A 23,911-nucleotide genomic window follows, 5' to 3' on the forward strand; every position below is an offset into this window, starting at 1 on the left:
GTGGGGCGGAGAGTGCCTGTGGTAAAACATCGACGAGAGTGAAAGAAAAGGAGACACCGTGGTGGAATGAGAAGATGAGAGAAGCAGTGAAAAAAAGAGAAGAAAGCATGGCACAAATGGAATAGAGATAAAAAAAGAAGAAGAAAGCAAAAGGAAGTATCTTGATAATTAAAAGAAAATGCTAGAAATTGGTAGGAGAAGAAAAGTTGTGAAGAATTTACACAAGAGATGGAAACGGGTGGCGCTTGGTGTAAAAGATTGCTGTATGGAATTATACGAAGTAATAGGAAAGTGTTTATACAAAGCTGATGAAAGAAGCCGAGAGTGTATAACAAGAGAACATGGAAGGAGTATTTCTATAAACTGGTGAGGAATTGCGCAGAGGAGACAGTAGTAATACGGTGTGATGACTCAACAGTAGATGATGATATAACAATGTTAGAGGTGTAATTAGCAGTCCATAAAATGAAAAGGGGGAAGGCACCAGGGATGGATGAAAGTAGTGTGGAAATGATAAAAGCTGCCAGGCTGTTCGACTACAGTAGATTTACAGATTGCTAAAGTGCACATGGAAGCAGAAATCAGTGCCACCAAGCGAGTTGGCCATGCTGTTAGGGGCGCGCAGCTGGAGCTTGCATTCGGGAGTTAGTGGGTTCGAACCCCACAGTTGGCAGCCCTGAAGATGGTTTTCCATGGTTTCCCATTTTCACACCAGGCAAATCCTGGAGCTGTACTTAATTAAGGCCACGGCCGCTTCCTTCCCACTCCTAGTCCTTTCCTATCCCATTGTCACCGTAAGACCTATCTGTGTCAATGCGACATAAAGCCAATTGAAAAAAAAAAAAAAAAAAAAAACCTGTGCCAGAAGACTGGGGAAAAGGAATAATAATACCAGCCTTTATGAAGGGGGACAAAAAATTGTGTGATAACTATAGAGGAATCTCACCCTTGTCACAAGTGGCAAAAATGCTGGAAAAGATATTAGGAGAATGGGAAGAAAGGGAGAAGGAGAGTTGCAAGAGGAACAGTATGGCTTTATGAAGTGGAAGATCTACAGTGGACCCAGTCTTCAGCATGAGGCAAGTAATGGTAATGAACTGGGAATATTGAAAAGATCTGTTCATGACATTCATAGATCTAACAGAGGCATACGATAGTGTTCCGAGAGAGAAGATTTGAGAAACCATGGTCAAAAAAGAAACTAGGTACACAGACTGTAAGAATGGTGCAGGCAGTGTACAACAACTGTATTGGCAGTGTACAAACTCCAGTTGGAAAGACAGAATGGTTTAGAAATGAAACTGGACTAAGACCGGGGAGCGTGATGACACCTCTTTTGTTTAGAATGGTTATGGATGAAATTGTAAAGGAGACAAAGGAAGCATGTGGGAGTAAGGAGATGAAGTTGTTACAGTTTCTAGATGATATTGTGATCTGGAGAACGAACAACAAGTGCGTTCACTGAATGAGAAAATTGAAATGTATATGAAACTCAGCACAGAGAAAGGCAGGACCATGGTGATATCAAGAGGAGAAAGAAAAGGGAAAGGTAGTTGGAAAATTGGTGGTCAAAGCCTGGAAATTGTTGTTAGTTTCAAATACCTGAGGAGTGAATTAGTGCAGAATGCAGGCTGGACTTGGAGATACAAGAGGGTGCAACAGGGCAATGCATTCTACCGGAGTGTAAGGAATGTTGTCTGGAATAAGGAAGCACCAAGGAAGTGAAAAGAGATAATGTACATAATGTATTATGCACCTGTATTGACGTATGTGCCGGCCCCGTGGTGTAGGGGTAGCGTGCCTGCCTCTTACCCGGAGGCCCCGGGTTCGATTCCCGGCCAGGTCAGGGATTTTTACCTGCACCTGGGGGCTGGTTCGAGGTCCACTCAGCCTACGTGATTAGAATTGAGGAGCTATCTGACGGTGAGATAGCGGCCCCGGTCTAGAAAGCCAAGAATAACGGCCGAGAGGATTCGTCGTGCTGACCACACGGCACCTCGTAATCTGCAGGCCTTCGGGCTGAGCAGCGGTCGCTTGGTAGGCCAAGGCCCTTCAAGGGCTGTAGTGCCATGGGGTTTGGTTTGGTTTGGTTTGGTTTTTGACGTATGTGGCTGAGACCTGAACAGTGAAATGTAGGGAGGAGAGTAGAATTCAAGTCAGCAAAATTAAAAACCGGTACCTACGAAGTATGATAGGAAAAACAAGGAAACACAGATTGAGAAACAAACATGTGAGAAAGGAGGTTGGAATAGAAAACCTAAATGAGAGAAATGATAGGAGTAAACTAAAATGGTTTGGACATGTCAAGAGGAGGGAGGAGAAAAATATACAAAAACAGATAATGGAGATGAAATTTGAGGGAAAGAGATGGGGAGGGAGACCTAGAACAATGTGGATCAATTCAGTAAAGAGGAGTACAAGAAGAAGAAACCTGGACTGCAATAAAATGATGGAAGAGGAATGGTGCAAAGAGAGGGAAAGGTGGAGAATTGCCATAAATGGCCCAATCCGGCAGGAACTTGATAAGCGGAGAGGAGGAGGAGGAGGAGGAAAATTCCTGTAGTTAGAGGACTGGTTGTTCGTGTTCATTAACATATATTTCTCTTCATATACACACAACACATCACACTATAAACCACTGCTGATATACGCAATAGTGAATATATCCCTCCTCATAGGGTTGGCATCATGAAGGACAGCTTCTGGTCCATATCAAAGTTTATCACAAGAATACAATAAATTTGAGGATTTCCATTTTTTTTATATTTTCTACAATTTGCTTTACGTCGCACCGACACAGATAAGTCTTACGGTGACGATGGGACAAGAAAGGCCTAGGCATGTGAAGGATGTGTCCGTGGCCTTAATTAAGGTATAGCCCCAGTATTTGCCTGATGTGAAAATGGGAAACCACAGAAAACCATTTTCAGGGCTGCCGGCAGTGGGGTTTGAACTCACTATCTCCTGAATACTGGATACTGGCCGCACTTAAAAGCGACTGCAGCTATCGAGCTCGATCTATTTTGATACAGTATATTTGCTTAAAACAAGCTAACTAGTAGCACATGTTCTGTTCCTTGGGAATGTCCTCAGCTACTTTTTTCTTTGTTTAGGTGAAGGAATTATTACAAAGAATTATATTCTTCATTAAAAATCATCTTAAAATAGTACCTTAATTATGCATAAAGTGAAACTATTCAAAAAGAAGGGAGTGGGGGCAATGGGATGGGGGGGGAAGTTGAATGGGGAACTGCAGGTCAGGGAAGGGGAGATTTATTATGCTTATCTTCTAACTTCATATAAAATAATTCCTAATTGCTTGATAAGGTCTTAAATTTGCCATTCAACTCTTTGGTTCGTTTAAAACTGAATGTTTAAGTCACATAACTGTCCTTCTACGAAAATTTGTTCCAAAAGCTTGCGTCAGTGTTGTGTCGTGGTTTTAGGAATGCTTCCTCAGCTGCTCTTCTTCATTAAAATAAGTTTTGCTATAACTGGTATGGTAAAGTTGAACATCTTGGGTATTTGTTAGTTAGAGACATCTCTGAAGCTGAGTACTTTCATATTAGGATTGTGTATTAACTTTTGTCAGTCTGTAATGGAAAAAAAAAAAAAAAAAAAAAAAAAAAAAAAAATGTCTATTAGAACTGCTCAAGGATTTTTTTTTTGGTTGCTATTTGCTTTACGTCGCACCAACACAGATGTGTCTTATGGCGACGATGAGATAGGAAAGGCCTAGGAATTTGAAGGAAGCGGCCGTGGCCTTAATTAAAATACAGCCCCGGCATTTGCCTGGTGTGAAAATGGGAAACCATGGAAAACCATCCTCAGGGCTGCCGATAGTGGGGCTCGAACCCACTATCTCCCGATTACTGGATACTGGCCGCACTTAAGTGACTACAGCTATCGAGCTCAGTCAAGGAAACTTTGTGTTGTAAGAAGTGGTGTCTCACCTTCTTATGGTTGTCGTCATCCTACTATTGTCCGTGGAGAGGTCTTGTTGCAGCGAGTGTGGCTTTCCGTCTGGTGAAGTAATGGTGTGTACATTCTGGAGCTTGCTCCTCTAGTAGGGGAGGTAATAGCGGAAGGTGGGGAGGAGGTTTATCACTTGCGGCCACAGTTTCAAGGGCTGTGGAGGGGGGGTAGGAGAAATAGATTTTTGGGAGGAAAGGGACTTGTGCGGGTTCTTTCTTTTACATTCTTTATTATTTTTGTACCTAATGCTTCCAAATATATGAGTATTCCATCATATAAAGGGTTCTTATTTTCTATTTTGTCATTGAAGTTATTGTTCTGATTACTGAGTTGATCTAAATTAAAAAAAAAAAAATTCTAGTGTGTTTAGAAGGCTGCCTTTTTTTGTTTTACATAAAAAGTTAGTCTTGCTCAATTGTGGTGAATTGATGACTGGTTGCACTCATATGTTGGCCCATAGATGAAAAGGTTTTGTGCCTTTCAGCATTAACGTGTTCGAGATATCTTGCCGTAAAATTACATCCAGTCTGCAGCACATAAGACATTTTATATTGGCGACATTAATTTGTACACTCCTGAATCTGAATGGATATTCTTCTCTGTGGAATTTACATTGTTGTGCTTGAAAAATCTCTACTTTGTATTATTGTTAGTTGAATATGAAATTTTCTAGTCATGCTTCTTAAACAAATTTGTTGCTGTATTGTATTTTCGAATCATTAAACGTGAATGTAGCATATTTTTAAATCAAGCTTTAGGTACAGAAAGTAATAAGGAGTATAAAAGAAAGAACCCACACAAGTCTCTTTCCTCCCAAAAATCTATTTCTCCTACCCACCCACCTCCCTGTTTATAAGCCTTGAAACCATGGATGCAAGCGACACGCCTCCTCCCCACCTTCTGCTATTACCTCCCCAATTCGAGGAGCAAGCTCCAGAATGTACACACCGTTACTTCACCAGACAGAAAGCCACATTCGCTGCAACAAGACCTCGCCAAGGACAGCAGTAGGATGATGACAACCATAAGAAGGTGAGACACCATTTCTTAATACATAAGTTTCCTTGAGCAGTTCTAATAGACATTCTTATAAAATTAAAATAAAAACTTTTTATTTCATTACAGACAGAGGAAAGCTAATACACAATCGTAGTACGAAAGTATTCAGCTTCAGAAATGTCTTTAACAACAAATACCCATGATGTTCAGTTATACCATAACAGTTATAGCAAAACTTAGTTTAATGAAGAAGAGCAGCCGAGGAAGCATTCCTAAAACCAAGACACAACATTGACATGACAAGATTTTGGAATAATTTTTCATAAGAGGACAGTTAAGGGCCATTGAAACATTAAGTTTTAAACAAACCAAAGAGTTGAATGGCAAGCAATTAAGCCTAGGAAGTGTTTTAAATTAAGTTAGAAGATAAACATTATAAATCTTCCTTTTCCCAACCTGCACTTCCCCATTCAACTTCCCCCTCCCCCACCTATTTTCCTCCTTCCCTCCTTATTCATATGCATATTTATCATAAAAAGCAGCATTCTGAATTCTACCAGAAGCTGTGTGTTCTGTCGTGCATCATTGTGGTGCATTGTAGCCATACGACAGAATTATGATGTGAACACCAATTTGTTAATTAAACTCTGCATAGTACCGGGTGAGTTGGCCGTGCGCGTAGAGGCGCGCGGCTGTGAGCTTGCATCCGGGAGATAGTAGGTTCGAATCTCACTATCGGCAGCCCTGAAAATGGTTTTCCTTGGTTTCCCATTTTCACACCAGGCAAATGCTGGGGATGTACCTTAATTAAGGCCACGGCCGCTTCCTTCCAACTCCTAGGCCTTTCCTATCCCATCGTCGCCATAAGACCTATCTGTGTCGGCGCGATGTAAAGCCCCTAGCAATAAAAAAAAAAACTCTGCATATTACACCAACAAAAATGTTCAAAGAATGGCCTCTTGTCCAAATTTGAACATGCAGTGCATTCTGAAATATTATTTAAATATTGCCTATATAAAATCACTAAAAATGGACGAAACAAATACAGGACCATGCACATACTGGATACCTGACAGAATACATTGGGCTGAAAACCTGTAAGTGTTAATGCAACCGTAAACCACCACCAGAATACATTGAAAACCTACTACAAGTTGCCATCATTAATGCTGTGGTTTGCCTCTTCTGAGTGAATAAAGTGAGAAAATGATACTTTGTGGAATGATCAATGCAGATTTTATAAACCTAAATTTTTATACTTATTTATTTATCGTATGATAAATGTATGTACATATATATAGTTTCAGGATAAATGTGCATAGTCACAAGTCTGTACAATACTAAAACTCTAGGTCTAGTATTTTGACACAATCAACTGCTTCATCCGATGTGCAGTGAATGTCCATTAGTGTTCCTTTGAAAGCTTGATTTGGGCTAGTGGATTGACTGAGAAGAGGCACCATAATCACAATCTGCAGAGCTAGTCCAACCCCATTTGCACATAGATAACCACATCTGCCTTGTCCAGTTCTTATCTGATTGATAATTCTCCACTGTCGCCTTGGAAGATCAAATCCTTGTGCATGTTTAGAAGGATTCTCATCTAGATGTTTGTTGACTACTGAAGACTGATCCCACTGGGCTTTCCATGAACTGTTAACATGAAAAGAGGTTCTATCAAGATCTGGTGCTGTACACCAAGGTGATTTCCTTGATTTCAGTCGTTGATGTTCAGTGTTTGTAATATCTTGATGGATGAGTAGTTGTGGGTTCTGCTGAATGTTTTTCCAAACCTTTAGGAGAGCTTCTGATCATCTTAAGGATGGAGGTGGAATATTGCTGAGAACAGGAAGCCGTAGCGTGTTCGTGCTCCGAATGCATCCCGTGATTATGCGCATTGCCTGATTGAGTTGTACATCAATCTTATTAGTGTGAATACTATTGATCCAAGAGGGGCAGCAGTATTCAGCAACATGAGTATTGGCTCCCGATGATGTACCAGCAAGTTTCTGAAGAATATTTCTAGTTTTAACTCTAGCAGCTACATTTGAGAGATGTTGCTTGAAAGTCAAAGTTCTATCAAGTGTTATTCCCAAGTATTTTGGTCTACTGCAGAACGGCAACACTTGACCTCGGAATTTTATTGTTGGTTTGTAATTAGAATGTCTGTTGCGTAAGTGGAATGTAGATATAACTGATTTTTGAGGATTTAAGTGAAGGCACCATTTCTTGAATTATACATCCAATGGCACTTCTAAGTGTCATATATAAACTCCTTGAGCGACTGATCTACAATAGAATTTATGAAACAATCAACAGCTACATTCCTATAGAGCAAGCAGGATTTAGACCCGGAAGAAGTTGTAATGATCAAGTACTGTCTCTCACCACATATATCGATATGAGAGGAAATCAGTAAGTGTGGCTGCCTTTTTAGATCTATCAGCTGCCTATGATACTGTCTGGCGAGAAGGACTCCTAACATTTTTGAGTGTTTCCCATGTCATAAACTTACAGCCTTACTTAGCAATATGCTTAGTAATAGGTACTTCCAGATCTATGCTGATAATGACAGAAGTAGTGTGTTTAAATTAAACAATGGTTTTCTCAAGGTTCAGTCCTCGCCCCCCTTCTTTTCAGTCTGTACATATACGACTTCCCAGACACATCATCAATAAAATTCATTTATGCTGCTGATATTTTAATACTGTAGTAATAACTTGAGACCATGAGATCTGAATGACAAGTCTGGGGAAATAAATTCTAGGAGCTGTCAGTCAAAGTTTCACTGTACTTGGGATTGTATATTCTCCCAAGGTGGCAGGATCATGAGAAAAAATTTACCTAGGTGTGGAGAATTAATGGCAAGAGTTCTCAGTTGTGATATACTGTATTCTACAAGAAGGATGTTTATTCCCACAACACCTCACTATGCCATTCAGCATTCAGACAGACTGTTTAATGGGAGCATAAGTTGGGTAATTCAGGATTCCTTAACTAGAAACAAGAGATATGCAAAAAGATGAGAATAATTACTTGTGCAAACTGATGAGGAGCAATTGAAAGTTATTCATAATGTTAGGAATGAACTTATTGGATTCATGTATGAATTAGCTTAGGTGATGAACATTTCCATACATGGTACAGGATAGAAAGGAAACTTAGCAGATATTGGTTTGGCTTTTCTTCAGGATAAATGATATAGTAGCAGACATAGATAGCCATTACTTTCTTGTGCCAGTGCATTGTATATTACCATGATATTGAAATTGCATATTATTCCCATTTACTTCTCTTGGTAACATATTGGTCTGTGCACTTCCACATTCTAATCTGCACCTTCCTTTGGTGAATACCTTAATATTAAACTAGCTGATAACCTTGTTGTTTTACCCCTTAAAACAACAATCGGTCAATTCCAGCAATCTTCAAATCTAACCAAATTCTTACTTAAACCCCTCTGCTATTAGCAGCCACCTATTGATTCTTGGTGTTGAAGTTTGAAAATTCTGATTTTCTTTTTGTAGCATGCATCAAACATGGTAGCTGAGACTGAAAGTGAAGATGACATCTCTCTGAAAACTGCTCTCTCTTCTGAATTACCTTCTACAACTAACCAGGACAAGCAAGATGAAGGAGGTCATCATTCTGAAGTCTGCGACAAAGAGGTTTGGGATTGACCAAAATAATGGTGTGATTAGTTCAGTACTGAATGTTGTAAGGAGAAAATGAACATGAAATTGCTGTGTAATGTAAATGATAATTAAGTGATTTTCCAATTCATGTGGAAATGGGAAAGTATCATTAACAGAATGGATTATGGGCATTGTGGCTCCTGTAATAAATTGTACTATTCTAAGGCTGGCCTTCCCACAGTCTAGAGGTTGTAAGCCTGCCACTTGTCGGTATTTAGAGTCCTTTCAGTGGGCATTGCTGGTTCTTGCATCCAAGGTAGTGGGCTCTGCAATGTGAATCATGTAGCTTAACCTTACTTTCGGGAGATAGTGGGCTCGAATTCCATTGCTGTCACCCCTGAAGATTTTTTACTGTGGTTTCTAATGAGCTATGACTTAATTAAGGCCACAGCCACTACCTATCTTGTTCTAGCCCTATCCCTTCCCAATGTTGTTGAATACCTACCTAAGTTAATGTTATGTGGAAAGAAAAGGATATTTACAACCTTCTTAATTACTCTTTAATATCAAAATGCTGGCAGGTATAAGTCTGTCAACATAATCAAGATCTCAAGTCTATTTCATATACCTGTCTAGTCTTTTTCTCCTGGTATTTGCCATCTTTCTCATTATTTTGCACATGGGCAGTAGGAAAATATTCAGTGCAGAACACAGTTTTATCATAGATGATTTCTGATTTTTGTTTAATCTGAAATCTTTTCAACATGCACGATTCTGCATGCACAACCAGTGTACAGTAAACCTTGTTATAGTTAATATCCTTGCAGACATTCTGTATTTTGAGTTTTTGCACAATACCAAATTCTATGATTCTATACTAACAAAGAAAGTAAGTTTGTTTATTTGAAATCAGAAATAGTGGAAACAACATTACTAATTTAGAAAATTAATTTACCATTAGAAAGTTTCTTTCTTCTTGCTGGATATAGGCTTATATTATTATTTATGACAAAAGGATGATCTGCAGAACACATTTGTTTAATGGTTGCATAAGAATCAAGTTGTGAACACCACGGATCTAGCCGGTGACCGTGATTAGTCCCACTATGTGAGGAATACCATGGGTCTGCGTTGCTTGTGAGTAGCACCCTTACGTGAGGAACACCATGGGTCTTTGTTACCTGTGAGTGGTGCCATTATGTGTGATATGGCATGGGTCTACATTACCTTTGATTAGTACTACCATGCGAGGAACACCATGAGTCGGCGTTACCTGTGATTAGTACCATTATAGAAGGAACACCATGGTTTTGCTTTACCAGTGATCAGTACTATTATGAAGGGCCAGTGACCTGGAGTTTGAACCCTCCCTTTGGACAACAAGCATCATCTGAGAGAATAAGGGATTGTGAATTGGATCCACTGATTGTTTTGAATTCATGCCATTTTTTCATCATTCATTTTAGATTCTAGTCAGTGGATACATTTTGAAGTCTTAATTTTCATTTCATTGCACCACATATCATTAAGGCCGGGCTGAGTGGCTCAGACGGTTAAGGCGCTGGCCTTCTAACCCCAACTTGGCAGGTTTGATCCTGGCTCAGTCCGGTGGTATTTGAAGGTGCTCAAATACGACAGCCCCATGTCGGTAGATTTACTGGCACGTAAAAGAACTCCTGCGGGACTAAATTCCGGCACCTCAGCGTCTCCGAAGACCTTAAAAGTAGTTAGTGGGACGTAAAGCAAATAGCATTATTACTATATCATTAGGGGCAAATGACCTAGCTGTTTTGCCCCTTTAAACAATAAACATCATCAGAAATTGTGATTGAATTTCGTGAGTTTGAGCTATAAAAGATATTTCTGGACACACTGAGCACATTAATGAACAGCATGAACTTTCAAGTATGTCTAGATTATAAATTCAGTATTTAGTATGCCGATGTCTACATTAACTATTGTCGATTGCAGATGGCCTAGCTATAGATTTTGAACTGTAGGAGTACATCTAGGAATTTAGGAACATTTCTAATGTGGATTGGTTAATTGTGGATAGTCTGAAAACATTATGGACAATGACACAGCAAAAGCTAGTGAATATGAAGAATTGCTCTGTAGTTCATTACTTCATTTTAAAGTGATTTACTTAAGTGTTTATCTATATATATATAAAGTAGCTTGTCCTGACTGACTGACTGATTCATCATCGCCGAGCCAAAACTACTGGACATAAAGAAATGAAATTTTGGGCATAGATTCATATTAAGATGTAGGTGCTCGCTAAGAGAGGATTTTTGGATATTCCGTCGCTAAGGGGGTGAAAAGGGGGGGGTGAAATTTTAAAATGAGTGTGTCTATATCTCAAAACTTTAAAAGTTTACAGATGTGAAAATTGGTATTTAGAATCTTCTTTAAAAATAAGGAAACACATATTTTTTTGTTTTCAGACAATCCCAATAGGAGGGGTGAAAAAGGGTGAAAAAGGGGTTGAATGCCTTTAATCCGGATACGCTACTTATATCTCAGAAACTGAAGATATTACAGACCTCAAAATTGGTACTTTTGATCGCTGTGAAAAATAAAGAAACACATATTTTTTTGTTTTTGGAAAATCCAATTAATGCGAGGGTGAAAGGGGGGTGAATTTTTAAAATGAGTGCATCTATATCTCAAAAGTTTTAAAGTTTAGAGATGTAAAAATTAGTATTTAGAATCTTCATTAAAAATAAAGGAACACGTATTTTTTTGTTTTCGGAAAATCCCAATAGGAGGGGTGAAAAGGGGTGAAAAATGTGTTGAATGCCTTTAAAGAGAATACATATATCTCAGAAACTGAAGATATTACAGACCTCAAAATTGGTACTTTTGATCGCTTTCAAAAATAAAGAAACACATATTTTTTTGTTTTTGGAAAATCCAATTAATGCGAGGGTGAAAAGGGGGTGAATTTTTAAAATGAGTGCATCTATATCTCAAACGTTTTAAAGTTTAGAGATGTAAAAATTGGTATTTAGAATCTTCATTAAAAATAAAGGAACACGAATTTTTTTGTTTTCGGAAAATCCCAATTGGAGGGGTGAAAAGGGGTGAAAAATGGGTTGAATGCCTTTAAAGAGAATACTTATATCTTAGAAACTGAATATATTACAGACCTGAAAATTGGTATTTGGGATCTACTTTAAAAATAAAGAAACAGGTATTTTTTCGTTTTGGGAAAATCCAAATAATGGGGGGTGAAAAAGGGGATGAAATTTTTAAAATGAGTGTATCTATATCTCAAAACTTTTAAAGTTTATAGATGTAAAATTTGGTATTTAGAAATCTCCTTTAAAAATAAACACGTACTTTTTTGTTTTCGGAAAATCCTAATAGGAAGGGTGAAAAAGGGTGAAAAATAGGTTGAATGCCTTTAATGAGGCTACTTATATTTCAGAACCTGAAGATATTACAGACCTGAAAATTGGTATTTGGGATCTACTTTAAAAATAAAGAAACAGGCATTTTTTCGTTTTTGGAAAATCCAAATAATGGGGGGTGAAAAGGGGGGTGAATTTTTAAAATGAGTGTGTCTACATCTTAAAACTTTAAACGTTTACAGATGTAAAAATAGGTGTTTAGAATCTCCCTTAAAAATAAAGGAACACGTATTTCTTTGTTTTCTCTAAATCCCAACAGGAGGGGTGTAAAAGGGTGAATAATGGGTTGAATGCCTTTAATGAGGATACATATATCCCAGAAACTGAAGATATTACAGAACTGAAAATTTGTAAATGGGATCTCCTTTAAAAATATAGAAACACGTATATTTTTGCTTTTGGAAAATTCAATTAATGGCGGTTAAACAGGAGTGGCAAATTGGGGTGAATTTTTTGAAAGACTATATCTACAGAATATCTGAGAAGCGTAAAATGTTACAGACGTAAATAGTGGGTATTTGGAATCTCCTGTAAGTGTAAAGAAACATAGGTGATTTGTCTTTGGAAACTCCACTTAAGGGGAACTAAAATGGGGTGAAATTTTAAAATGACAATTTCTACAGTATATCTCAAAAAACTTAACATGTACAGAAGTGAAAAATGGTCATTTTTTATCCAATTAAAAATAAAGAAAAGTGTATTTTTAGTTTTCGGAAATACAACTTGGGTAGTGGGGGGTGGGGGGTAAAAGTGACTGAAAATGGTGTTGAATTCTTTTAATTAGGCTACTGATATCTCAAAAATGAAGATGTTACACACGTGAAATTTTATTTTTGGAATCTGCTTTAAAAGTAAACAAACACGTATTCTCGGAAAATCCAATGAAGGGGATTTGGAGTGTTAAAGGATAGAAAAAATTAATTGACTTAATTGTATGAGAATACATACATCTAATAAAAACTAAAGTTGTTACAGACGTGAAAATTGGTATTTTGATCTCCTTTAAAAACAAAGAAAAGCGCGTTTTGTGGGGAAACAATCTTGGTGGGTGGGGGGGGGGGGGGGGCGGGAGTGAAAAGGAGTTGAATTCCTTTCATGAGGACAAATAAATCAAAAATTGAAGAGGTTAGAGTGGTGATAATTGGTATTTAGAAGATCCTTTACTATTAAAGGAACAAGTATTTTTTGCTTTAATATCACTTTGTGAGGGAGGGGGGGGGGGGGGTGGAAGGAAGTTAAAAACGTGAATTATTTTTAAGGGGATACTTATATCTCAAAACTGAAGGTAATAAACGTGAACATTGGTATTTGGAATCTCCTTTAAACATAAAGAAACACGCCTTCTTTTAATTTTTTGGAGGGTGGGGGTAAATAAACTTAACGGCGGTGGGGTGTAAAAGGAGGTGAGACCAATTGATTTTACTGTTCGTAATGTACTTATAAGGAGCCTCCGTTGCTCAGTCGGCAGCGCGCCGGCCTCTCACAGCTGGGTTCCGTGTTTCAAATCCCGGTCACTCAATGTGACATTCGTGCTGGACAAAATGGAGGCGGGACAGGTTTTTCTCCGGATACTCCGGCTTTTCCTGTCATCATTCATTCCAGCAACACTGTCCAATATTTCATTTCATTTGTCACTCATCGATCATTGCCCCAGAGGGGAGCTTCGGCAGCCGGCAGAATTCCTATTGTAGCCGCTAGATGGGGCTTTATTCATTCCATCCCTCATCCTGTCGAATGATAGGAAACAGGCTGTAGACTTGCGATGTACTTATTCTGATCATAAACCGATCATTTTTAATCTTTCCTGGGTTCTTTTTCAACAGCCATATTTTCCTTCGGAGAACGTTCTTAGATTAGAGTAGATTCTCCTGGCATATAAATAAAAATTTAAACACATTTGAAATAAACGATAGGAATGAGATTGGCCGTCAAATTGTTCACCTCTATAATAAGGTCAATAATACACGGAGGTATGTCATTCGTATCGCCAGAAATTCTGCACACTTGCCTACGCGCAACAATGGTGCTGGTCACATTGTTAGCAATGACAATGGCAGCAGATGTAATTTACCGCCAAGTAGCGGTCTTGCATCTTGCTGTGGGGTCCAGAACATCTAATAATAATAATAATAATAATAATAATAATAATAATAATAATAATGTTCTGGACCGTCGTCAAATTGTGCAGACCGCGCTGGAAACGGGTCCTGGCCTGGTAATGACTACGAATACAGTCAAGCCGCGGGTTCAGTACCGCCAAGGCACCCAAGACGACACCACGCCGGATCTCCTTCAGGATTTGATCCATACTAAAAATGCTTATAGGAAAAGATGGCAAAGATTTAGGGACCGAACTGACCGCGTGGAATACCTGGACCTACCTCGCGAAGTACGAAATCGATTGCTGGAAAGAAAGATTGAAACATGTGAGGAACTTTGCCGTAATCTCTTAGAAAACGAGTCAGATCGCGAATTTCGGAGGATTATATATAAAACGTTAAGCATTTAATTATAAATTTCAGTATAATACCGTAGCGAAGCACGGGTATCATGCTAGTCAAATATATGAGTATTATGGTCACCTGTTGATAAACAAAAGATACAATGAACATCAATTAATGATTAGGGTTATCAAGTTAGTTGTTAGGCTTGAAGTTTGTATGTAGGTCTGTAAAGGAAGTGATGACATAACTCAAAATCTTTTACAAAGCTTAACTCGGCAATAAGTAGCAATATACACTTGGGATTAAAGAGAATTTTTGTTTTATTATGGCTCACTGTTTCTGCTTCACATTTCAGACCTTATTCATTTATAAGAATAAGCATCTGTTTCCACCATATTTAGAAATGAATAATAGAATCGTTTGTTTATTCATCATAGAAACTTGTACGCTCAGACGTTCTTTCCTGACCTTTCTTCCCATTTATCTGGGGTTGACAGTAATGTGGATTAAGCCTGGTTTTATGGTGGGATGCCCTTCCTGACACCAAATCTATGTCGAGGGATGTATTCTTAATAATATATATATATTTTAATGTGATGGTCGCATAAAACAGCTCCATAAACCTGGGCTTAATCCACTTGTAGTGCTGACCACAAATAATTGGAAGAAAGACATTATAGCTCAAACAAAAAAATCTGTGTTAACCTGTGACATGTTTCATCCAGTCAAGTAGACATGCACAGCTTTTTCAAATTACAGAACAGTATTTAAAATAAAAAATCATCTTGAGCACAAATACTTTTAAAAATATTTTTTATGTCCCACTAACAACTGTTTTCATGACTTTTGGAGACACTGAGGTGCCGGAATTTTGCTCTGCATTTCTTTTACGTGCCAGTAAATCTACTGACACGAGGCTGACGTATTTAAGCACATTCTGATATCACTGGACCGAGCCAGGATCGAATCTGCCAAGTTGTGGTCTGAAAGCCAGCACCTCAACAATCTGAGCCACTCAGCCTGGCGAGTACAAATACTATACAGTGGAACCTCAATTCTCTGTTTTTTCGGGACCTGGGAAAAAAGGTACAATGTGCGAAAACAGAAAATCTGGAAATGAATTAAAATGATCAGCAATTGTCTAAACATCACAATAATAAAATACAGTTATTCCTCATTATAGTAAGATCGTTTGTTCAGAGCATTTTTTGACACAGTAATGGAGGTGGCATTAAATCAAGGTCACTATTTTAAAACAGCAAGTTGAACGACTTAATCACCTACGTAGCGAAATAATGTATAGAGATTTTCTGGATTAGTATTCATCAATATTTAATTTTAAAATGTTTCTGTTTTGCATTAGAACAATCTTGTGAAAGATGTTGCATAAACCAATATTTCCTCAGCTTATGGCTTTCCCCACAACAACGAAAATTGGTTTGTAATCTTCCGCCTAAAAGAAGGAACTGTTCTTCATAAGAGTACACACTTCTCACTGATTCTTTCACACACAGAATCATTTGTTTATTCACCATAGAAACTTGTACGCTCAGGACAGACAGATGTGCTACTGTCAAGCTCTTAATCCTCAAACTGCTTTGTCCAGACTTCCAAAGCATTTCTCAGAAACTGTCTGTGATGGTAAGCCTTAAGGAAATTCCCATCTATGCCAGGACACTTCAATCCCCTGACATCATGCCACGCAAGATAATGAGCTACAGGTAATGAGGGTTGGTAACACATTCAACCAACTCGCATTCCTAAAGTTTCAGATATGAACCAGTTTGCCATTCAAAGAAAAAGTTTCCATATTCTTGCCGATAACTTTAAACCAGCTTGTCGTGGGTGATAACCAAGGGTGGCGGAGTATCGGATGGTGTTATATGGGGATTGACTGTGTGTAAAATAATAATTTTACAAAAAATCCTGCATAAATTATACGGGTTTAAAATCTTGATACTATAAATTCAGTTTCACGGGGAAACTTAGTCACGTTCCCATGAAAACTTCTTTCAGGTCAGCAACTTTGATCACTCAAGTTCATCAAGAAATATGCTACTAAATGATAAAAGTCAAGCAACAGTCAGTCACAAGTAGGATTTTAACTGTCTGATCTAATAAAATAAAGGACATCAGATACGAAAGCTCTCAGCATGATGGCAAAATCCTTTTTTAAATTTTTTATCTTCCCTAGTTATTTGGTCACCAGTATATGTAGTAAGTTTCTGTAAGTCTTGTACCACGTAAATTAGCATTACACCTAATCGACTTTTAAAGGTTTTGTTTTACTCGAGAATATGTTTTAAAATGCAAGTATCTGTTCTCAAAAGTTCTCGAATGCTCTGTACTCAATTCTGCCCATCACTTAATCACAAGCCACAAATAGGAAAAGAAAAAAAAAATTAAAAATCAAGAAATTTTGGTTTATTCATCACCTTAAGCTCAGCTACGAAGCACATTGAGACACTCATGGCACAAGTCAGTACACATGGAAAATGATACAAACTTTATAAATGTTAGGCTGCACATATGAAATAACTGCAGTTTTTGCAAGGACCTTTTAACATACATACATACATACATACATACATACATACATACATACATACATACATACATACATACATACACCATCATTATAGATAGATAGTTATGTCTTTCAGAATTCAGTCTGCAAGCCTCTGTGAATTTACTAAATGTCGCCACAATCCTCTATTTGCAACTAGTGCTGTGGCCATATTTAGTCCTATATCTTTTATCTTTAAATCGTTAGAAGTTGAGTATAACCATCGTAGTCTTGGTCTCCCTCTACTTCTCTTACCCTCCGTAACACAGTCCATTATTCTCCTAAGTAACCTATCCTCCTCCATTTACCTCATACGACCCCACCACCAAAGCCAGTTTATGCGTATAGCTTCATCCATCGAGTTCATTCCTAACTTAGCCTTTATCTCCTCATTCCAAGTACCCTCTTGTCATTGTTCCCACCTGTTTGTACCAGCAGTCATTCTCGCTACTTTCATGTCTGTTACTTCCAACTTATGAATAAGATATCCTGAGTCCACCCAGCTTTCACTCCCGTAAAGCAAAGTTGGTCTGAAAACAGACCGATGTAAAGATAATATGGTCTGGGAGCTGACTTCCTTCTTACAGAATACTGTTGATCGCAACTGCGAGCTCAGTGCATTAGCTTTCCTGCACCTTGATTCAATCTCACTTACTATATTACCGTCCTGGGAGAACACAGATCCTAAATACTTGAAATTATCTACCTGTTCCAGCTTTGAATCACCAATCTGACATTCAGTTCTGTTGAATTTCTTACCTATTGACATCAGTTTAGTCTTCGAAAGGCTAATTTATTAGACTGCAGGCTTTCGGCACAATCTGCCATTAAGACCAAGTCGTCACCATAGGCAAGACTGCTTACTACATTTCCACCTAACTGAATCCCTCCCTGTCATTTTATACCTTTCAGCAGATTATCCATGTAAACTACGAACAACAAAGGTGAAAGATTACAGCCTTGTCTAACCCCTGTAAGTACCCTGAACCATGAACTCATTCCACCATCAATTCTCACTGCAGCCCAATTGTCAACATAAACACCTCTGATTGATTTTAATAGTCTACCCTTTATCCCATAGTCCCCCAGTATGGTGAACATCTTTTCCCTCGGTAGCCTGTCATATGCTTTCTCTTAGATCTATGAAACATAAACACAACTGTCTATTCCTCTCGTAGCATTTGTCAATTTCATGGTGCATACTGAAAATCTGAACCTGACAGCCCCTCTGTGGTCTGAAACTACACTGGTTTTCATCCGACTTCCTCTCAACTACTGATCACACACTCCCTTCCAAGATGCCAGTGAATACTTCTTCTGGAATACTAATCAGTAGGATACCTCGATAGTTGTTGCAATCTGAAGGAGCCTCACCAACACTCCCCGGTAATCTTACTACCCTATGAAGCCATTTTTATCCCTGCCTTCCCATTGTACTTCACCATTTCAGTTCTAATTTCATCTATTCCTGCAGCTTTATGACAATGGAGTTTATTTACTATCCTCTCCACTTCCTCAAGGGTAATTTCACCATCATTATTTTCCTCCTGCCTATAAGCTCGGTTGTTCGCGACACCACCAGGAAGATTTCCTTTTACGTTGAGAAGATTTTCAAAATATTCCCTCCACCTGTCCAGTGATTCCCTGGGATCTATTATGAGTTCACCTGAATTACACAAAACAGGGCCTAGAGATACTTAGTTCACTACAGATGGTCTGTATCATCGAAAAATCCCTGAAAAACCTGTACATTCCTAACAGATTTCCTGAATTCGGAGTCTGTTAAGATATAGTCTGCTATGGATCTGGTACCCCTACCCTCCCATGTGTAGCAGTGAATAGCCTTATGCTTGAAGAATATATTCATAACTGCTAAACCCATAGTAGCACAGAAGTCCAGGAAATGCTTCCCATTCCCATGAGCTTCCATATCTTCCCCACATTTACCAATCACCCTTTCGTATCCTTCAGTTCTTTTTTCGAACTCTCACACTGAAATCGCCCATTAGCACTATCCTATCCTTGTTGTCGACTCTGACTACGATCAAATAATAATATTAGATTAAAAATTCCACCTGTTCAATACATAAGTGTTTTTTATTTAAATTTAAGATATAGTTCTTAAGATATTACATACAGGGACATGTTTCACCCATGTTGAGGGCATCATCAGCCTAAAAATCTCAAACCTAAAAGAAAGATAGATCAGGATCCTGATTGTTTTTATACTTAAGTAAGAGGTACAATTTGTATAGATTTTTGTTTGTCTTGTTTTTTAAAAATGAGGTAACAAGTGGTTAGTTAGAAGTTTAAAAATAATACGTAAAATTGCTGCGCTGAATTAAAATTTGGTAAAATATGGTGCCTTATTCTGGAGATGGCATAAGTAGCTTATAATAGCTTAATAAATTAGGAATAAGAAACGCAATGCTTCATAAAAGTTGTCAATTTTATCCTCATCTGCACCCTCACATGGTGAATACACTGAGACAATTCTCATCCTAATTCCTCCAACTGCCAAATCTACCCACATCAATTGCTCATTTATGTACCTACTAGAAACTATGTTGTGCAATAGTATTCCTGATGAACAGCCTTACCCCACTCTCTGCCCTTCCCTTTTTGACACCCGTCAAGTACACTTTACAATCTCCTCTCTCTTCCTTGTTATCTCCACTTACCCAAATATCACTTATTCCTAGCACATCCAGATGCATCCTCTTTGCTGACTCAGCCGTTCTACTTTCTTCCATAAGCCCCATTAATATTAATAGCTCCCCATTGAATTCAATTTTGTTCACCAGGTTGTTTCCAAGAAGTCTCTCGCCTGTTAAATGGGAGTGGGACTACGTTACTCCCATAGGTCCGAGGCTTGCTTAAAATGTACTGAGCTCGGTAAATTCATGAAGCAAGATGCTACCCTACTTACAGATAGTCCAAGTGAGGATCTCTCCTCTAGCGGATTGGGGACCATGGTGGATTGTATAGTCCTAGCCGCCAGAGTACAAGAAAGGCCATTACTCAGAATATGTCCGAGATGCCTACTCCCATTCCGTTGCAACTGGTATCCCGACTCTCAGGACTACTTACTAGGTCACTCAGCAATTGCCCATGGTTCACGAACTAGGACGTGATTACAGTAACCCACACCATGAACCATTTAACGTAAAATCATAAATGTAAAAATATCTGTCTTATATTCAGGCCAGTATGGTAATATCCTAAGACCTCCCCTGGCTTTATATATGTAAGGTGCAGCATATGTTTTGGTCATGAGAACACAGTTGTATATAATGCCTGATGGTGCGGGAAGATCAGTGCATCATTGAAAACTACAGCAACTGTGAAAGGTTCACATTAGATAACATTTCAAAATGATAAGTGCAGAGATTCTATAATTTTTAAAGAGTGTATCCTACTTACTCAGAAGTGAGCCATGATCTACTCAGAAGTGAGCCATGACCAACCACAGCAGTAAGAATATCTTGAGCCGTGAGATATGAGAAAGCTTCCAAGCGTATTGCAAACTCTCAAGGCCGATGACCTAGATGTTAGGCCCCTTTAAACAACAACAGCAACAAGCAATCTCTCAAGGCTCGAGTAAGGTATTTGACCGTATTAAAACACTAGACACCGGCAAGTTCGATTACTGTGTGAAAGCCTATTGACTAGTGCTGTGAGAGAAGTAATACAATTTCAAAAATCATCAGTTTGGTTTGGCTCCCCATGGAGATACAATTTCAAAAATCTCCTTGGAGTACATATTTTTGAAAACCGAGAATTCACTTCCCCTTTAGCAGGTTAACAATCTCTAATTGATAACCTGGCGGGACCAGGGAGTTGGTCTGCCACTGCTAAGCAGAGTCTTGGAGGGGTGTGCCAATCTAACTGATGGGGCCAAGCGGCACGTCTGGGCGAAATTCTGCGAATGCACATGGCCTAACCACCCAAAAGCTGGTTCTGTTCCTGAGATTTTAAGATCTGCGGCCGTGAAAGCTATTTTTGAAACAAACATTCTTGTTCATGAAGATGACCAACATCATCAAGACATCTTGCAGCTCACCACTACTAATCAGCAACCTAACTTTCATCGAAGAAGCCATTTCACTTCTCGCACTAGTCGCCGTCATTTTGTTGGCGAACACTATGCCAGTGTTGATATCTGCCTTAAGAAAATATCTGACTTTATGTAACGATTATAATGTGCTTGTATTCTGGGAAATTTATCTTTATTGTTAGGGAATTGCAATAAAGTCATGGAACATTTGGCGTGAGTAATGAACAACTAACCACACCCGGGCGACTGGAGTGGGACATTGATGATGATGAATCAACAACTGCAACAACAAACCATAACAGCTCTTATGGCCTGCCTGCCCTGCCCCGCCCAGGTTTCTTGTATTTGGCCCACCATTCAAAAAAGTTTGGACATTCTTGGTTTAGAATTTCAGTGCATAGAGAGAGGAATTGATTTTGGAGAGGACAGTGCCCTGCTTCATGAATGTGTGATTAGACAAGTAATTGTAGTTGATCTGGAGTGGAAGGAAAAGTGAGATAACTGAATTGCTATGAAATGAAATGGTTTTTGTTTATTATTTTAATAAACTTTTGTAGTGGTAGTATGATGATGATGATTATTGATGTTATATGGGACCAAACAACAATTTCATGGGCCACAGAAATTTTATCTTTATACTAATATTTTCATTTGAGGATGTCCTATTAGTCACATCAGTAATCAAAAATGTTGAATGAACGAATGAATGAATGCACAAATTAATTAATTAATGTCCTCATCTCACAATCAGAAAACCAGAATTTTACTTGGAGTTGTTTATTGTTTATTGAAAATTTAACCTTCATTTCTATTGTTGATGTAGTCTGCTTCATCCACTAACATTTATCTGAACATTTTATCGAAGTATAAAGTACCGTGATTTATAGAGAAAATAGATTCAACCACTTGTATTCGTTTTAAACTTTCCAGCCCACTCAAAACAAAGGAAAAGATCAATCACCACTGATCTCTATAGAGATTTAAGGCCCAGCTGCAGCTTTGTAGCCTGAATCTGTCCTGCATGGGCTTTTTTGATGCACTCATGTGTCCTGTCTTGATTCTTAATGTGGAAGTTCTTAATTATTACAAAGAATTTACATAATGATTCAGGATTCTTCCATTGTCTGTTGAACATTCTATTCAACGTATAGCTAGTATTCCTTCCTCTGTGCTGTTATGTATATAATGTCTTTCCTCCACTCCTTTTTTTTTACATATAGAGTATTTCCATTAGTTTCTAGAGTGTCCCTATTGTGTCCCTTCTGGCGAGTTGGCCATGCGATTAGGGGCGCGCAGCTGTGAGCTTGCATCCGGGAGATATTGGGTTCGAACCCCGCTGTCGGCAGCCCTGAGGATGGTTTTCCGTGGTTTCCCATTTTTACACCAGGCAAATGCTGGGGCTGTACCTTAATTAAGGCCATGGCCGCTTCCTTCCAATTCCGAGGCCTTTCCTGTCGCATCGTCGCCATAAGACCTATCAATGTTGGTGTGACATAAAGCAAAATAGCAAAAAACTAACTAATATTTATCTATACTGTAATTTTAACTCTTAATACAGATAATTTTCTGCAGATGGTAATCGGTGTTTTTCTATACCGTTCTTCTCTACAAAACTTTCTTAAATAATTTACTTTTCATCCGTTGTGGTTCAGCTTGTTAATATAGGCTTAGTCCCAGCCTTTCTACAGAATTTCTTGCTCTAATTAGTCTATACCGGTAACCTTCATGAATGTTGTATGTTTGCTGTTAGCAAGCCACTTGCATAATTTCAACACTTTTCCCTCTGTTCAACCTTGGCAATTATTTAACAATTCTTCTAATTATACCTTATTGAATATTCAAAAATAATGTTATATAGTGTGTTCTTTCCTGTTTTGATTGAAACAGAATTCTGTATTTTTTCTTATTTTGTTTCACACAGTGCAGTGTGCTCTTCAATGATATTGTTAAAAAGGAGCTTTTTAAAACTTTTATGAAGTTTTGTGTTTTACTCTTAATTTCACAGTGTTTTATTTATGTTACCAGAATGAAGAAACTGAGAAGGATGATGATGGGAAAGAAGAAGAGAACTTTGTATCAGTTCAGCTGCCAGTTGGAGAGCAAGATGGTACAAACGAGCCTTCTACTGATAACTAAGTGCTATTTTACTTCAATATTTGTTTAAGGAAACAAACCATTGGCCAGATTCCATGTCCAACGATCCCAGAAATATGTGGGATAACCTGAAGAAGGTTATTAGATTATATAATTAAAACATCTGTGAAATAATACCTGAATTTGTAATAGATTATATAATATATTTTACCGGTGTATTTACTGACTATTCTTTCTTTGTATGTTAAAATTGGTCCATTCCTTATTAGATTTTCCTCCATATTGTTTTCAGAAACAGAAGTTGAATGTGAAGTAGAATAAATAAGACCCATTCCTTTAATCTAAGCTGGGTCTCATTTGTCTTCTTTATTGGTAGTTTAGATCATTGTACAAAAACAGTAAGTTATTGCACTGTTCATACCACGTTTCCCCTTGCACCACTCTATGATTCTGTCGACAAAGATACTGTCTAACTGATGCACAAGTGAAATGACATATATCTCCTTTCTCGGGCAGCAGGGCCGACATGCAGTGCTTGCCCCTTAGCACCAGGACTTTTCAACTTTTAGGAAAACTTTGAGTTTTTGTGGCTGCGGCTTCTGACATGTCCAAGCTCACCACAACTCCAACAGCAAATCTTCTGCCCTCGAATTTGCCCATGCTTATTGGGCAGGCTTTTCAAAACAATCCTGTCTATCCTCTCGTCTAGTGGCTACTCTTTATCA

At 38.3% G+C, this 23,911-nt stretch overlaps 1 protein-coding gene across 4 annotated transcripts in view; it reads left to right on the forward strand.

Annotated features, from left to right (window-relative positions):
• cmb (combover) overlaps positions 1-23,398 on the forward strand; it is a 522,232-nt gene extending 498,834 nt beyond the window's left edge. For all 4 annotated transcript variants that reach the window (XM_067139692.2, XM_067139691.2, XM_067139689.2 and 1 more), the window contains 2 exons: positions 8,502-8,642; positions 23,118-23,398. In XM_067139692.2, the coding sequence (XP_066995793.2) occupies positions 8,502-8,642; positions 23,118-23,228 (252 nt within the window). In that variant the 3' untranslated portion in view covers positions 23,229-23,398. The remainder of the gene's footprint in view (positions 1-8,501; positions 8,643-23,117) is intronic.
• The last annotated feature ends 513 nt before the right edge of the window (positions 23,399-23,911 follow it).

This window comes from Anabrus simplex, chromosome 2, assembly GCF_040414725.1.
Source record: "Anabrus simplex isolate iqAnaSimp1 chromosome 2, ASM4041472v1, whole genome shotgun sequence".
Lineage (NCBI taxonomy): Eukaryota > Metazoa > Arthropoda > Insecta > Orthoptera > Tettigoniidae > Anabrus > Anabrus simplex.